Source organism: Engystomops pustulosus, chromosome 5, assembly GCF_040894005.1.
Source record: "Engystomops pustulosus chromosome 5, aEngPut4.maternal, whole genome shotgun sequence".
Taxonomy (NCBI): domain Eukaryota; kingdom Metazoa; phylum Chordata; class Amphibia; order Anura; family Leptodactylidae; genus Engystomops; species Engystomops pustulosus.
Window position 1 is genome coordinate 209,322,287 of NC_092415.1, and position 16,912 is coordinate 209,339,198.

The 16,912-nt window shown below is 53.4% G+C and overlaps 1 protein-coding gene and 1 non-coding gene across 4 annotated transcripts; both read right to left on the reverse strand.

Annotated features, from left to right (window-relative positions):
• Window positions 1-280: 280 nt before the first annotated feature.
• Window positions 281-15,463, reverse strand: SMARCC1 (SWI/SNF related BAF chromatin remodeling complex subunit C1). 3 transcript variants are annotated; one of them, XM_072154521.1, is made up of 28 exons: window positions 14,827-15,463; window positions 9,436-9,555; window positions 9,205-9,290; window positions 8,833-8,914; window positions 8,650-8,742; window positions 8,498-8,567; window positions 8,247-8,316; window positions 7,968-8,043; window positions 7,763-7,888; window positions 7,568-7,683; window positions 7,367-7,491; window positions 7,222-7,281; window positions 6,891-6,928; window positions 6,534-6,652; window positions 6,383-6,454; window positions 6,174-6,287; window positions 5,863-6,016; window positions 5,669-5,782; window positions 5,530-5,589; window positions 5,188-5,446; window positions 4,932-5,093; window positions 4,592-4,656; window positions 4,209-4,323; window positions 3,974-4,119; window positions 3,024-3,158; window positions 1,971-2,262; window positions 1,305-1,472; window positions 281-827 (listed from the first exon to the last, which is right to left on the reverse strand). In XM_072154521.1, exons 1-28 carry the CDS (start codon window positions 15,259-15,261, stop codon window positions 730-732), a joined length of 3,570 nt encoding a protein of 1,189 aa, XP_072010622.1. In that variant the 5' UTR covers window positions 15,262-15,463; the 3' UTR covers window positions 281-729. The 3 variants fall into 3 exon arrangements, with proteins under 3 accessions (XP_072010622.1, XP_072010623.1, XP_072010624.1); XM_072154522.1 differs by having other exon boundaries at window positions 2,001-2,262; window positions 14,827-15,416; XM_072154523.1 differs by having other exon boundaries at window positions 4,592-4,653; window positions 14,827-15,289.
• LOC140134483 (small nucleolar RNA SNORA5) lies at window positions 10,379-10,509 on the reverse strand. Its single transcript, XR_011856309.1, has one exon. It is a non-coding gene; the product is annotated as a small nucleolar RNA SNORA5 (small nucleolar RNA).
• Window positions 15,464-16,912: the final 1,449 nt, after the last annotated feature.

Consider the following 16,912-nt stretch of genomic DNA (forward strand, 5'->3'; position numbering starts at 1 on the left):
TGGCTGCAGTCTGGGGTCTCACCTGCTGAAAGCAGAGCTGCAGCTAACAGGACGCATTCTCCCCCCCCACTAGTATTTTACGTCATGCCCCTGTATTCTCCCCTAGATACCACGGGGGCCGCATCCACTGCCCAGCAGAGGTAGATTTCAGAGTGGCAGACAAATATATAGAATATCTACACCCTCCCGGACCATAGAGACTACACACAGCGACCATGTACTCACCAGACTACACACTGCCCCCTAGTGGACTAATAACCAAGTACCATGAGACCCCGCAGAGGAGCGTCACCCGTCACTCATCAAGTTTTATTACAAACAAAAATGGAGGAAAAACCAAAAAATACAAAAAAGGGGAAAATAAACATTTAACATGCGACAACCCCCCGGGGGACAGAGATCGGGGCCGAGTGTTATAAAATACAGAAGGGTGGGGGGAGCTGGAAGTGTTACATGGGGGGCTGGTAAGGTACCACCAGAGAGGAGGGGGAGGGGGGGGTCACCGCTGCGCCCGACGCTGCCCAATAAATACAGATGATGAATGTGCGACAAGAGCCCCCAGAGCTGGACCGCGCATACAACAGGACCCCTGCGCAGGGACGTGGGACCCCCAAACCCCGAGCGCATCAATAGTCAAGTAGAGACGGCTGGTTACACAAACTGTTAAAATAAAACCACGTCACTCAAAAAAATTGACTTTTGGGGTGATGGGTTTTCTGCCGATTCCTTCTAGGGCGCTGAGGATGCCGGGGGCACCATGGGGGGTGGTGTTGGTCCGTCGCTGGGGGGAGGGGGCTGCGGCTGCTGTGCTGGAGGAGGTGCAGGGTCTGTGAAGAGAAAACACTATTAGTGATCTACAGATTTAACACTGAAACGGAAGACACGCAGTGTAACAGCAGCACATAGAGGGGTCACTACAAGCCCCCCCAACCACACAGGACAATGTCACACCATGGACAGACCCCGGGGATACAGACCCCGGCTCTGCTGTACTAGAGGGGCCGTCACACCATGGACAGTGGGGATACAGACCCCGGCTCTGCTGTACTAGAGGGGCCGTCACACCATGGACACTGGGGATACAGACCCCCCCCCCGGGCTCTGCTGTACTAGAGGGGCCGTCACACCATGGACACGGGGATACAGACCCCCCCCCCGGGCTCTGCTGTACTAGAGGGGCCGTCACACCATGGACCCCAGGGATACAGACCCCCGGTTCGGCTGTACAGACCACGGCTGTCATGCTATGAGCCCCTCTAAGGGCAGATGCTGCTGTGTATGTGTATTGCGAGGTAATAGCTTACACATGCCATTTGGAGCCATAGGAGGCCGTGGTCCCATCATGCCACTTGGCATCGGGGGTATTCCTGACTGAGGAGGGGGGTGAGGTGGTCCGGCTGGATGCATGTTTGGCATAATTCGTCCAGGTATTGGTGGTCCTGACATCATGGCGCCAGGTCCCGGCATTTGACCTGCAAGAGTTAAAAAGACCCCAGATAAAAGGAAATGTCAAAACAAGGAAGAGTAACCCAGCCCCCATCCTGCCCCAGATCACGAGGGGCCCGGCCCCCATCCTCCCCCAGATCACGAGGGGCCCGACCCCCATCCTCCCCCAGATCACGAGGGGCCCGACCCCCATCATCTCTGAGCCTCAAATCCAAAGCAAATCAAAGACAGGAAAGAAAAGAGACCCAAATGCCGTGAAGGTTTCCCCTGGAGGATTGTGGGAGGCATCTGATGTATATGAGGAGCCAGACACAGCGGCCCCCAGACTGCCTGTATTCAGGGGTCTTATCACCGCGTATTTCTAACAGTCATAGAAACCCCGGCAGGTGGCCCCCACCCTGAACAGGTTTTCATTCATCCGAATTTCCGTCCAGGGAAGAAAAGAGAAAGATCCGAGAAGCGAAAGCTGCACCGCAAGTGTCACCACAGACTCCCACCACCACATATCACACGCGGAGACTTACCCCACCCCTGCATATGCCCAGAATACATGCCTGGCTGTGGCGGGTGGGCAGGGGGCATCTGGTGGTGGACACCATATGGAGGGGGCTGTGGGGGCTGCTGCTGCCCCATCATTCCCGGGTGTGTGGGGGGTGCTATGTGACCCATCCCAGGTCCGGGGGGGCCGGCAGGGTGCTGGGTGTTCTGTCCATGCTGCTGCTCCATCTGCTGGCGCGCCCTCATCTCCGCGTACTTCAGTTGCTCCATGTGGAAGTTCTGGCGCTCGGTGAGGAGCTGCTGCCGCTGCTGCTCCAGCTGGAATGAGAAGGGATCAGTCAGTAGGTGCCACCACGAGACTGTAGCCGGAGGTAGGTACCGTCTCAGGAGCGGAGGACTGAAGAAACATTCTGGGGTCAGTAAGAGTGCGACACCAGAGGACCAAAAGATCGTGGACAATCATTGACTGGGTCCATATGATCTCACTAAGACCCATTGGTCAAAATTATACCAAAACATCACTTATTATATTTAGGAGCCTTCCTATCATAAGACACAATTACATGTAGTTATGTTATGTAGTCAGTTGTGGGGCTGGTTTTATGCCCCGGCAGCGATTTCAGGCGTATAGTAACATGTTCTCAGTGTGTGGCACATACAATGGGTGCGGTGTCTATTCACTACCACTAGGGGTCACTGCTGTTCACTTATATGCCAAACACTGATGCAACATTGTATAACCAGATGGCGGTTCTAGAGTCATTACCCTCCGTACATATTCTGCTCATTATACGCCATCAGTTCATTTACACTGTCCAATTGGCGCCATTTCTTATCCCAACACAAGTGCTCAGCATACACACATTACCATGGGCTGTGCCGTCTAATTATATCCAATTGGAGCCTATCTCTCAGTATCACACACCGACTCCTATTTTCCCTTTGCATTAATTTCTCACATTTACTGTCTAATTTCCCCCTGTGACCCCTGGCTAAAATAGATCAATCACATTGCAGCCCCCAACCGGAGGACAACACAGACGGATCTTATAATATCACCCACAGCACAGAGCACTTACCGCTTCCTTCTCCCGGTCCATTATAGTTTCCAGTTCCTCAAAGTGTCGTAGTTTGATCTCCAGTTTCTTCATCTGTGTCTCCACCAGCAGAGCCACCAGGGACTTGATCTTACGTTCCTCCACAGCGGCCAAATGCTGGCAACGTAAAAAGAAGTGATGTTACAGAGGGACCAATACATCACCCGGGTGCGCGGCTCGTTACATCACCGGGTGCGCGGCTCGTTACATATCACCCGGGTGCGCGGCTCGTTATATCACCCGGGTGCGCGGCTCGTTATATCACCGGGTGCGCGGCTCGTTACATATCACCCCTGGGTGCGCGGCTCGTTACATATCACCCGGCTGCGCGGCTCGTTACATATCACCCGGCTGCGCGGCTCGTTACATATCACCCGGCTGCGCGGCTCGTTACATATCACCCGGGTGCGCGGCTCGTTATACATCACCCGGGTGCGCGGCTCGTTATATCACTGGGTGCGCGGCTCGTTACATATCACCCCTGGGTGCGCGGCTCGTTACATATCACCCGGCTGCGCGGCTCGTTACATATCACCCGGCTGCGCGGCTCGTTACATATCACCCGGCTGCGCGGCTCGTTATAGCACACAGCTCTGATTACTCTGTTATACTAACGAGCTGTGCACCTTCTTGACCAGGGTCAGATTTCTGTCCAATGGAAATAAACAGACGCTTTCTATAGATTGACAGCAAGCAGAGATCTAGAAAATTGTATAACTTATCAGACAAACAATAACAATTTGCCGAAATGAGAAAACCCCTTTAGGGAGGTCACAGAAGTTGGTTTGTTGTTCAGCTATAAATGTGAATTTGTGTTCATGTATAAATGATACAAGGCCTGAATATACGACCTTGTGCTTCTCTAGGAGTAATAATAACTACACGACAGACTTATTATCAGTGTAACTGGTATCAGTGGCCGCAGCCTTTACCTTGGCTTTGGTGGCAGCTGACGCCAGGGCGGCGGCGGCAGCCATAGCTACGTTACTCTCATTCATATCATTCTCCAATTTCTTCTTGGCCGGGTCTGGCTCCTTGGCAGATTCTGCATTCTCTTTAGTATCCTCCGTCTCTTCTTCTACAAGGAGGAGCATGGAGTGAGTAGAAGCACCTACCACCCGCGGCCACCCATCACACCCCCGCTGACCCCGGCACCTTCCACCTCACCTGTGGCCTTCTCCTCCGGGGCCGCGTCACTTTCCTCCTCCTCAGGTTTCTTCTCGGATGACTCCGGCTTCTCACAAGATTCTGCTTCATTTTCCTTCTCACTTTTAACTTCACTCTAAAGACAAAGGAAACGTTTTAAGGGTTGGAGGTCAGAGGGACAATCTATAGTGAGACGATGATCTGGGATCAAGAGCAGTAAATATCGGTCACCCGAGGGGTCGGGGATCATAGAAGGGACATGAGGTACAGAGAGGGATGAGAAGTGATGGAAAGAGGAACAAACTATCCATCAGGGAGTATCTCCGGTGCCCCCCTCATCCTGCAGTGATCAGCGAGACACCAAGGGTCCCCTCACCTACATGAACCTGGTGTTCAGCTCTCACCTTCTCTGGCTGAGGGGCTTCGGGGGTCTCCGTTTCCATCTTCTCCTCCTCAGTAGATTCACCTTCAGTAAGAAGAGATTTGGTATATAATAACTTGTATTATGTGCTTCAGGTCAGATTTCTCTGTATATCATATGTAAGAGACCACTCTGTGCCATAACCCCCCAAACAGAGGGTCCCTGGGGGGGGTCCACAGCGATGCACTGGTGCACACAGAGCAGCCACAACCACATCTAACCCCTGTAATCAAGGATCTCTCCGATAAGATCCAGAAACATTCCTGGATGACCGCCCCCACCCTGATGTCCCACACTTGTATATGGGTTTTTATAAAACTCACTAGGTTTCTCTGGTTCTTCTGGAGCGGTTCCGGCTATGCAGCTGCTTTCCAGCCCATAGGTTGGATCCACTTTGCCCAGAGCTTTGGCCGCCTCCTGCACCTTCTTGATGTGCGCCTCCACCAGCTCCAGGGGGACCTCTTCACGCACCCGGGAAAACTCCTCTGAGAAGAGAATTACAATCGCTGCATTAGAACACCAGCAGAGATCTAAAGAGTAAAAGTTCTGCATTATTCACAGGACGCGTGCAACAATTACCTAGAGCAGCTTTAGCGGCTGCAGCAGCGACTCTGGGGTCCACCACCGAGGCCAGGAAGGCCACCGTGCTCATGACTGGGTTGCCAGACTGGCTGAAGGGGACAGGCTGATAGGCCAGAGGCCCGAGGGAAGCATCTGAGTTTTCGAGGTACGGGTCCTCGATGGGGAGTCGGAGGAAGTGAAGGATGCATTCATCCTGCGTGCGGCTGCCCACGTGCTCAGACACCTTGTTCCAGTCATCTTTGTACATTTCCAGAGCCTGGGAACAAGGAACAGACAAGTATCAGCACCAGTGTGATCCATATATGAGGACGTGCAGCCACAATATGGTCGACTACTTACCTCCAAGAGAAGCAGCGTCTCCTGCTCCGTCCACTCCCTCCCGGCGCTGGCAGACTTGCTCTGGAGTAAAGAAAGATTCGTTACACCGAGATTCAGCAGGTGCCGCCCAGAACCAGACCCAAATGAACACAAACCCCACCTTAGCCAAAGTCTTCTTGGAGTAAATGTCTGTTCTGAGGCCAAAGTTCTGCAGATCTGACGGTTTGTCCTTGTTTTTCTCAGGGAAATTCAACATTTGCTGAGCAGAGGGAACCTAGAGGAGGGACACAAGGAACCATTACAGCACCAGCACCGCAGATCCCTCACGAGTGACCTAAGGCCAACACATCATACCTGCGGGGTCCTCATGTGAAGAGGCACCAGTCCAGACGGGGTGTCTGCCAGCACATTAAAGTGGGGTGTAGGCGGTGGTCCCATAGCCATAGGTCTGGAGTCTGCATCCACCTGGTAATTCACAAGCCCCCACTGCTCCAGGAACGCGTGAACCCTGATGAGGAACAACATAATAAACGGTGCTCAGAATTCATTTCTTGTTTGGCTGTAAATAGATGCTGAGAGTTGTAGTGTTGTCACAGAAGAGCCATCTGCAGCTACTCCCATTATCCCAGGACACAGCATGGATGATGACCATCCCCACGTCTCACCTCATGATGGCACAGACGTCTCCGGTCAGGTTCCTCCTACATGCGGTGCTGGTCAGATACTCCTGCGGGTTCAGTCTGTAAGTGTCTATTATAAAGTTGCGGTACGCCAAGTATCTGTAGTAAATGGAGAAATACAGGACAAAACATTAGTCCACAAATTTGTATCAGTCCTAAAATCAGGATCATGGCCAGCTCCAAATATTACTTACATTTCTGGAGTCTTGGATTTATTTTTCCCATTGAAGAATTCAGGAAGCGCCCGACGCTCGATGACGTGAATACTGGAAGAGACGAGACGTTCATTATCTCCATGTACAAGGAGAGCAACACAAGAAGCAACACACAGGACCAGACCCTCACCTGTTATAGTCAAACCACGCGGCATAGCTGGGGATGATGATGTGATTGGTCTGCTCCGTCACGTTATCCTCCCCGTTGTCCATCATGCGGCTCTGGTCTCGACTGGGATCTTCATCTTCCTGAGAGAGGATGGAAAACGGAGGGTGAATCATCAGGATCAAGGGCAGAACAGGTCACGTGGCACAAAGTCAGGGGGTTATGTCAGTCACTTGTGTGACCCCATATTATAGTAAGATAGAGGTGTCTGGGGTTGTGTGATAATAATTGGGACTGTCACATAATCTGGAACATGTATTGGTACTTGACCACACCAGACATGTAGATATCATGTGCTACACACTTAGGGTCGGTACTTACCTTCCCACTTGCAGTCACAGCTTCCTCCTCTTGTTCGTCTGCAAAAAAATAAAAGCCCATTTAGATTCCTGTATAAAATACCTGATAGGGTTCTGCTCCCAGGTCAGTGATATATAAGGATTATTCTCCGTATATCCTGGTTGTACCATTGCTGAGTGAGTTGTAAGTCTGGGGGTACAGACCTCTGGTCACACACATTGTAGCTGCGGCTCGGCAGCACCTGCTCATGGCAGTGGCTCATCCTAGTATTGCCACCACAATATAAGATGGAAAGTCCATTTACATCACCCGAGACGACCACACAAGTCACACAGGGGATTGGGAGACCTACCTAGATCGGCCACCACTCCTCCTTTGACCGGTGTGTGCTCACTGTCTTTCTTTGGATTCACTAGATGGGAAGAAAGGAGTCAGTAAGACGTCTCCTGCAGCAGCTATAAGCAGAGCCAAGTGTCTATTAACCGTTTCCCAGTTACCATTTTTGGGGAGGATGACCTCCTCCATGTTGGGGACAGGTGTGGGGTCCTCCATGTCTTTCGTCAGGTCCTCTTGCTCGTCCTCTTCCTTCTGCCACTTCCTCTTGCCATACAGGCCGCCTTGGCTGAGGAGAAGCAATATCCCGTGAGATATCTAGACATGTGGAGCAGCAGGACACGGAGATAAGTCCCTGATCTTACCCTTTCTTTCCTGGCTTCTTGCGGGATTCTGAAGGCGTCTGTGGAGAAGGAGAGCGCTTCCTCTTCTTGGTGGATCCCACAGACTTGCGGTCTTTCCTCTCTGGGCTCCGCACGGCCTGTAATACACAGAGAAGATGAATTTCCCATCAGATGTAATGTGCCATATGTTCCCCAGTGACCCCGACCTGCCGGTACCTCATCGCTCTTCAGGGAGATCCTCTGCCGGAAACTCGTCACCTTCTTGTTCTCGTCAAGCTCGTAGTCCTCCTCGTTCATCCACTCATTGAACACGTCCGTGTCCAGCAGCCATTTTGCATGAACCTGATAAATAACACAAAATGTGAGTCTGGATGTCGTCTCAGTCACAGAATCAAGAGCAAAAATCCATCCAATCGCTCACCTTCCACGGCTTCTCAGCGATTGGTGGATCCTCAATATCCACATCCAGATCAGTAACAGGGATCCACGAGTCATAGCTGGAGGAAACAAACATGGAGGCCGTCAGCGAGAGGTAGAGAGCATCGGGCGCGAGACGCCCATCCTGACGCCGCTCACACAGAGGGGGTTTTTGTTACAATGTAATCAACAAAGGACAAAAACCCTTTGTCAAAACTGTCTACACTGTAACAAATCCTCAGCCGTGTGTCATGAGAGATGTTGCCTGTTCCTATCCCCTCACCTGTCTGGGTGGTAACCCCAATGCACAAGAATCTGTTTATCCTTTTTCACAACAGGTCTCAGCCAATCATCTAAGAGAACACGAAGCGAGAAGTTATTCACATGAGATAGAGACACTTTGTAGCAGAATGTATTCTCCAATGCACATAGAGATGGCAGCAGCCCCCTATATACTACCAGGAGAGTGCAGGGGGCTCCTGGCCGCTTCCCTCAGCACCCGCTCAATACCTGCAGGGTCAGCAGTTTTCTTACCGTCATCCTGTGAGGTAGGAATAGGCTGCACATGATGTGAGGCTTTCCCCTTCTCTTCTGTGATTGTACCCTAAACCATAAGCAGAACAGATGAACATGTGCCCCCATATTACAGAGCGGTGCCCACCCACCACCCTGGCACTGCCACTCACCTGATGGCGCTTGACAATATCTTTCAGTTTATTTGCCAGCTTCAGCTCTATTTCTGGGACGAGGTAGACGGTGGGTCGGCTCAGACAGTTGTTCTGCAGAGATAATAACAGGTTACAGCAGCCTGTACTCCGCACTCATACACGGGAGAGACGAGGACACTATGGACCGAAACGCATCCCCACCTGCATCAGCGTCTTCTCTATAGCCATGAACATCTCCACGTTGCGATCCATCCTGGAAGGATTCTGCAGATCAAACCTCCGCCTGCAGAAGAGAATCAGCACGGCTTATAGGGAATTCTGGGATTTCTTACCTATCCTTCAGGCAGGTGATCGGACACCAGGCCCCTCGCGATCTCATTGTATACTACATTATACTTATTGTATACTCAGAGTGTGACACTCGGGTCACTGAGGTCACCTCCATCGAACGGTTTGCAGCACAATCCCAATCAAGTGAATAAATCTGAGCCTCAAACACTACGTACGCTGCTGCTATTCTACTAGCCGGTGGGTTATCTGCTTGGCAGCCATCCTGTGGCGTCCATGACTCACCATCCTTGGTCGCTCCGGTGCTTGTACGCCGCTCCTAGGATGTGACACAGGGCGCCACCGGCTTTAAAATCCAAGAAACATTTAATCTGCAAGACACAAAACCCAGAGTTACTGAAGATGAAGCAGAATAGGGCAACATCAGGACCACCACAGGAGGGTCGGCCTCTCCGAGCCTCCTCCAGGGCTGCACCATTACTAACACACGAGCCTCCCCTCCGGCAGGACACTTACAGGCAGTTTGGTGAAGGCCGGGTTGGTGACGTGACGTCCAAACGCATCTTCCTGGAACTGGAGAAGTTGGGAGACCAGAACTGCCAGCGCTTTATTGGTGGGAGAATCCGCCTGCACGTACTGGGGAGAGAAGACACAGGGTTATAACAGACAAATCCGCTGTCCACACTGCAGGTTCTCAGCGTCTCCTCCTCTATGGAAGGGGTAGGGAGACACTGCCAGCCCCCCGCAGACCAGCGCCAGCCCCCCGCAAACCAGCGCCAGCCCCCCGCAAACCAGCGCCAGCCCCCCGCAAACCAGCGCCAACCCCCCGCAAACCAGCGCCAACCCCCCGCAAACCAGCGCCAGCCCCCCCAGACCAGACCAGCGCCAGCCCCCCCAGACCAGACCAGCGCCAGCCCCCCCAGACCAGACCAGCGCCAGCCCCCCCAGACCAGACCAGCGCTAGCCCCCCCAGACCAGACCAGCGCCAGCCCCCCCAGACCAGACCAGCGCCAGCCCCCCCAGACCAGACCAGCGCCAGCCCCCCGCAGACCAGCGCCAGCCCCCCCAGACTCAACGACAAATATCCCTTTTTCATTACTAAAAGTTCTGACACTTTCAAAAACTTTATATTACGGCTCTTGACAAGCAAAACTTCCCGCAGCTGAGGGTTTGTTTCAGTCCATAGAAGACACAGATTCCAAGACCCAGACAAGTCCATAAACTCCAAGCGTTTATGCTGCGCTCAGAGGGTGATCTACATTGGGGGCAGTAGTAATGGGGGCAGTCACAGATCAGGGGGGGGTTTCATGTTCCACCTGCAGCCGCCTGGTGCTCAGGCTGACACGGGGCACATGATGGAGCGCGCAGCCTCTGCCGACTGACCCTGAATGTGACCCCACACCATGACCCCTGCGCACACACCAGGTCATCAGACCCTAAATCTGTGTGTGATGTCATCAGATGTCTGTAGAAGAATCTGTCCTCACACCCAGTCACAGGACATGAGGCCCATCAACTACAAAATCCTGTAGCAGCTTATTGGCCAGGAGCCACCACTGCACCGGGGGTCCTGAATTTGACGAAGCTGCAGAGATTAACCCTGTGGTGGAAGATAACACCATGTGACTGATATCAGCCACTCATATGATTGCTGGAGACTGCTTTGTTTACATGTGATCTGCAAGATTGATTGCTCCTGTCTGACTCTACACCCCCCCCCCCCCCATGCAGGATTGATTGCTTGTGTCTCCCCCCCCCCTCATCCTCATAGACTGTAAGCTCTTGTGTCACCCCCTCATCCTCATAGACTGTAAGCTCTTGTGTCACCCCCTCATCCTCATAGACTGTAAGCTCTTGTGTCCCCCCCTCATCCTCATAGACTGTAAGCTCTTGTGTCCCCCCCTCATCCTCATAGACTGTAAGCTCTTGTGTCCCCCCCTCATCCTCATAGACTGTAAGCTCTTGTGTCCCCCCCTCATCCTCATAGACGGTAAGCTCTTGTGTCCCCCCCTCATCCTCATAGACTGTAAGCTCTTGTGTCCCCCCCTCATCCTCATAGACTGTAAGCTCTTGTGTCCCCCCCTCATCCTCATAGACTGTAAGCTCTTGTGTCCCCCCCTCATCCTCATAGACTGTAAGCTCTTGTGTGTCCCCCCGCATCCTCATAGACTGTAAGCTCTTGTGTCCCGCCCCCCCGCATCCTCATAGACTGTAAGCTCTTGTGTCCTCCCCTCATCCTCATAGACTGTAAGCTCTTGTGTCCTCCCCTCATCCTCATAGACTGTAAGCTCTTGTGTCCCCCCCCATCCTCATAGACTGTAAGCTCTTGTGTCACACCTCATCCTCATAGACTGTAAGCTCTTGTGTCACCCCCTCATCCTCATAGACTGTAAGCTCTTGTGTCACCCCCTCATCCTCATAGACTGTAAGCTCTTGTGTCACCCCCTCATCCTCATAGACTGTAAGCTCTTGTGTCACCCCCTCATAGACTGTAAGCTCTTGTGTCCCCCCTCATCCTCATAGACTGTAAGCTCTTGTGTCCCCCCTCATCCTCATAGACTGTAAGCTCTTGTGTCCCCCCTCATCCTCATAGACTGTAAGCTCTTGTGTCCCCCCTCATCCTCATAGACTGTAAGCTCTTGTGTCCCCCCTCATCCTCATAGACTGTAAGCTCTTGTGTCACCCCCTCATCCTCATAGACTGTAAGCTCTTGTGTCACCCCCTCATCCTCATAGACTGTAAGCTCTTGTGTCACCCCCTCATCCTCATAGACTGTAAGCTCTTGTGTCCCCCCTCATCCTCATAGACTGTAAGCTCTTGTGTCACCCCCTCATAGACTGTAAGCTCTTGTGTCCCCCCTCATCCTCATAGACTGTAAGCTCTTGTGTCCCCCCTCATCCTCATAGACTGTAAGCTCTTGTGCCCCCCCTCATCCTCAGACTGTAAGCTCTTGTGTCACCCCCTCATCCTCATAGACTGTAAGCTCTTGTGTCACCCCCTCATCCTCATCGACTGTAAGCTCTTGTGTCACCCCCTCATCCTCATAGACTGTAAGCTCTTGTATCACCCCTCATCCTCATAGACTGTAAGCTCTTGTGTCCCCCCTCATCCTCATAGACTGTAAGCTCTTGTGTCACCCCCTCATCCTCATAGACTAATCTCTTGTGTCCCCCCCCCTCATCCTCATAGACTGTAATCTCTTGTATCACCCCTCATCCTCATAGACTGTAAGCTCTTGTGTCCCCCCTCATCCTCATAGACTGTAAGCTCTTGTGTCACCCCCTCATCCTCATAGACTGTAAGCTCTTGTGTCACCCCCTCATCCTCATAGACTGTAAGCTCTTGTGTCACCCCCTCATCCTCATAGACTGTAAGCTCTTGTATCACCCCTCATCCTCATAGACTGTAAGCTCTTGTGTCCCCCCTCATCCTCATAGACTGTAAGCTCTTGTGTCACCCCCTCATCCTCATAGGCTGTAAGCTCTTGTGTCACCCCCTCATCCTCATAGGCTGTAAGCTCTTGTGTCACCCCCTCATCCTCATAGACTGTAAGCTCTTGTATCCTCCCCTCATCCTCATAGACTGTAAGCTCTTGTATCCTCCCCTCATCCTCATAGACTGTAAGCTCTTGTGTCACCCCCTCATAGACTGTAAGCTCTTGTGTCACCCCCTCATCCTCATAGACTGTAAGCTCTTGTGTCACCCCCTCCTCCTCATAGACTGTAAGCTCTTGTGTTCCCCCTCATCCTCATAGACTGTAAGCTCTTGTGTCCCCCCTCATCCTCATAGACTGTAAGCTCTTGTGTCACCCCCTCATCCTCATAGACTGTAAGCTCTTGTATCCTCCCCTCATCCTCATAGACTGTAAGCTCTTGTGTCACCCCCTCATCCTCATAGACTGTAAGCTCTTGTATCCTCCCCTCATCCTCCTAGACTGTAAGCTCTTGTGTCACCCCTCATCCTCATAGACTGTAAGCTCTTGTGTCACCCCCTCATCGACTGTAAGCTCTTGTGTCCCCCCCCGCATCCTCATAGGCTGTAAGCTCTTGTGTCACCCCCTCCTCCTCATAGACTGTAAGCTCTTGTGTCACCCCCTCATCCTCATAGACCAGTGATGGCAAACCTTTTAGAGGATGAGTGCCCAAACTACAACAAAGACCCGCTTATTTATCGCAAAGTGCCAACACAGAAATGTAATTTGTGATTTATACTCCCTTCTCTGTCACAGTTTTCATTGATACCAGCACCTGAGGACACCAATAAAGCTCTGTGCACAGCAAGTCCTGGGCTGTCTGGGACTGCAGGAAGATACCTGGAGTCATCTCTGGTGATGGCCTAAGTGCCCACAGAAAGGGCTCTGAGTGCCACCTCTGGCACCAGTGCCATAGGTTAGCCATCACTGTCATAGACTGTAAGCTCTTGTATCACCCCCTCATCCTCATAGACTGTAAGCTCTTGTGTCCACCCTCATCCTCATAGACTGTAAGCTCTTGTGTCACCCCCTCCTCCTCATAGACTGTAAGCTCTTGTGTCACCCCCTCATCCTCATAGACTGTAAGCTCTTGTGTCACCCCCTCATCCTCATAGACTAAGCTCTTGTGCCCCCCCCTCATCCTCATAGACTGTAAGCTCTTGTGTCACCCCCTCATCCTCATAGACTGTAAGCTCTTGTGTCACCCCCTCATCCTCATAGACTGTAAGCTCTTGTGTCACCCCCTCATCCTCATAGACTGTAAGCTCTTGTGTCACCCCCTCATCCTCATAGACTGTAAGCTCTTGTGTCACCCCCTCATCCTCATAGACTGTAAGCTCTTGTGTCACCCCCTCATCCTCATAGACTGTAAGCTCTTGTGTCACCCCCTCATCCTCATAGACTGTAAGCTCTTGTGTCACCCCCTCCTCCTCATAGACTGTAAGCTCTTGTGTTCCCCCTCATCCTCATAGACTGTAAGCTCTTGTGTCCCCCCTCATCCTCATAGACTGTAAGCTCTTGTGTCCTCTCCTCATCCTCATAGACTGTAAGCTCTTGTGTCACCCCCTCATCCTCATAGACTGTAAGCTCTTGTGTCACCCCCTCCTCCTCATAGACTGTAAGCTCTTGTGTCACCCCCTCCTCCTCATAGACTGTAAGCTCTTGTGTCACCCCTCATCCTCATAGACTGTAAGCTCTTGTGTCACCTCCTCATCCTCATAGACTGTAAGCTCTTGTGTCCTCTCCTCATCCTCATAGACTGTAAGCTCTTGTGTCCTCCCCTCATCCTCATAGACTGTAAGCTCTTGTGTCCTCTCCTCATCCTCATAGACTGTAAGCTCTTGTGCCACCCCCTCCTCCTCATAGACTGTAAGCTCTTGCGTCACCCCCTCATCCTCATAGACTGTAAGCTCTTGTGTCACCCCCTCATCCTCATAGACTGTAAGCTCTTGTGTCACCCCCTCATCCTCATAGACTGTAAGCTCTAGTGTCACCCCTCATCCTCATAGTCTGTAAGCTCTTGTGTCACCCCTAATCCTCATAGACTGTAAGCTCTTGTGTCCTCTCCTCATCCTCATAGACTGTAAGCTCTTGTGTCCTCCCTCATCCTCATATACTGTAAGCTCTTGTGTCACCCCCTCATCCTCATAGACTGTAAGCTCTTGTGTCACCTCCTCATCCTCATGGACTATTAGACAGACCCCGGCTGTGTAGGCCCGGCCCGGGCAGCTCCACTACTCTAGACTCCGGCTGTCTATGCCCGGGCAGGACCATTACTCGAGGCCCCGGTTGTGTAGGCCCGGCCCGGGCAGGACCATTACTCGAGACCCCAGCTGTGTAGGCCCGGGTAACTCCATCACTCGAGGCCCCGGCTGTGTAGGCCCGTCCCGGGCAGGACCATTACTCGAGGCCCCGGCTGTGTAGGCCGCACTCACCTTCTTGTAGTTCTTGCCGATCCACACGCGCACGCCGTCCAGCTGGGACACGGTGTCGGGGCTCTCCCAGAACTTGGCGGCGGGGCCCCCGTCCTTCCTCCGGGCCTGGGCCAGAGGCGCCGCCGCTCCTGCTGCCGCCGCCATGGAGTCCCCGTCGCCGTCGTCCTCCTCCCCCTCACACTCCTCCTCTTCCTCCTCTTCGTCGTCCTCCTCCTCGCCGTCCTCTTCCTCCTCGGGATCTCTCCGGGGCTCCTCCCGGCGGGGCCCGGCCTGGTACTGGCGTGTGGCCGGGCTGCCTTCCTCCCCGCCGGCCGCCCCTCCTCCTCCGCGGCGGCGCCGTCTCCTCTGCCTGGGTCCCGCCAGCCTGCCGTCCCCTCCGCTGCTGCTGCCGTTACAGCCGCCAGGGCCGCTCAGCCCGACCTGCCTTTGTTTCATCGCCGCCACACTCGCTGCTCGCCGGGGAATGCTGCTGCGGCCTGTGCAGCGCGGGAGACCCTCCCCCTTCGGCTGCCAATCACACGGGGGCACGCCCACTGCAGCTGCCACTCACTACAGGCCCCGCCCGGACACAACGTCAATCACAACGAGAACACGCCCATACAAGCTTACAGAACCGAGATTAACCCGCCCACTGAGACTGTCAGTCATTGCTAAGGACACACCCAGACTCCCTCACGAACTGTCTATCAACTACTAAGCCCCTCCCGCTAACGTCCATCATAAACAATTCCCGCCCACCTAATTCATTCAGACTCTTCCATCAGCTGTACATCATCGCTGATACATTCATGTGATTGGGAATGGGCTCAGCTCCCGCCCACCGAGGCTACGCCACTCCCACCGAGGCTACGGTATTCGTCCTGTTTATTTCATGCTGTCCCAGCCCACCAGGACCCCCGATGCTCTGTAGCCCCGCCCACAATCTGAGCACGCGTCCTAACGTCGGCACGCTCGAGGGTCCAGGCACAAAGCGACGCCGTGTGTCAACAAAAGAAACTTTATCGACACAGGGTGGGCAATGGGGCGCGTGCGCAGTCAGAGTTCTCCGAAATCCGCGGGAGATTGGAAGTTGTTTCAGTCACGAGGTGTCACGATACAGAATCCCCCATACAAGTCTCTCCTGACAGACACTGAGCCAAACCCAGAGCTGCCCCCGCCACCCTGTACAGTGCAGGGAGCTGACAGCAGAGACACAGGGGGAATGGTGGAGCAGGGAGCTGACAGAAGAGACACAGGGGGAATGGTGGAGCAGGGAGCTGACAGCAGAGAACAGAGGGAATGGTGGAGCAGGGAGCTGACAGCAGAGAACAGAGGGAATGGTGGAGCAGGGAGCTGACAGCAGAGAACAGAGGGAATGGTGGAGCAGGGAGCTGACAGCAGAGACACAGGGGGAATGGTGGAGCAGGGAGCTGACAGAAGAGACACAGGGGGAATGGTGGAGCAGGGAGCTGACAGCAGAGAACAGAGGGAATGGTGGAGCAGGGAGCTGACAGCAGAGACACAGGGGGAATGGTGGAGCAGGGAGCTGACAGAAGAGACACAGGGGGAATGGTGGAGCAGGGAGCTGACAGCAGAGAACAGAGGGAATGGTGGAGCAGGGAGCTGACAGCAGAGAACAGAGGGAATGGTGGAGCAGGGAGCTGACAGCAGAGAACAGAGGGAATGGTGGAGCAGGGAGCAGACAGCAGAGACACAGGGGGAATGGTGGAGCAGGGAGCTGACAGCAGAAACAGGGGGAATGGTGGAGCAGGGAGCTGACAGCAGAGACACAGGGGGAATGGTGGAGCAGGGAGCTGACAGCAGAGACACGGGGGAATGATGGAGCAGGGAGCTGACAGCAGACACATAGGGGGAATGGTGGAGCAGGGAGCTGACAGCAGAGACACAGGGGAATGGTGGAGCAGGAAGCTGACAGCAGAGACACAGGGGGAATGGTGGAGCAGGGAGCTGACAGCAGAGACACAGGGGGAATGGTGGAGCAGGGAGCTGATAGCAGAGAACAGGGGGAATGGTGGAGCAGGGAGCTGACAGCAGAGGACAGGGGGAATGGTGGAGCAGGGAGCTGACAGCAGAGACACAGGGGGAA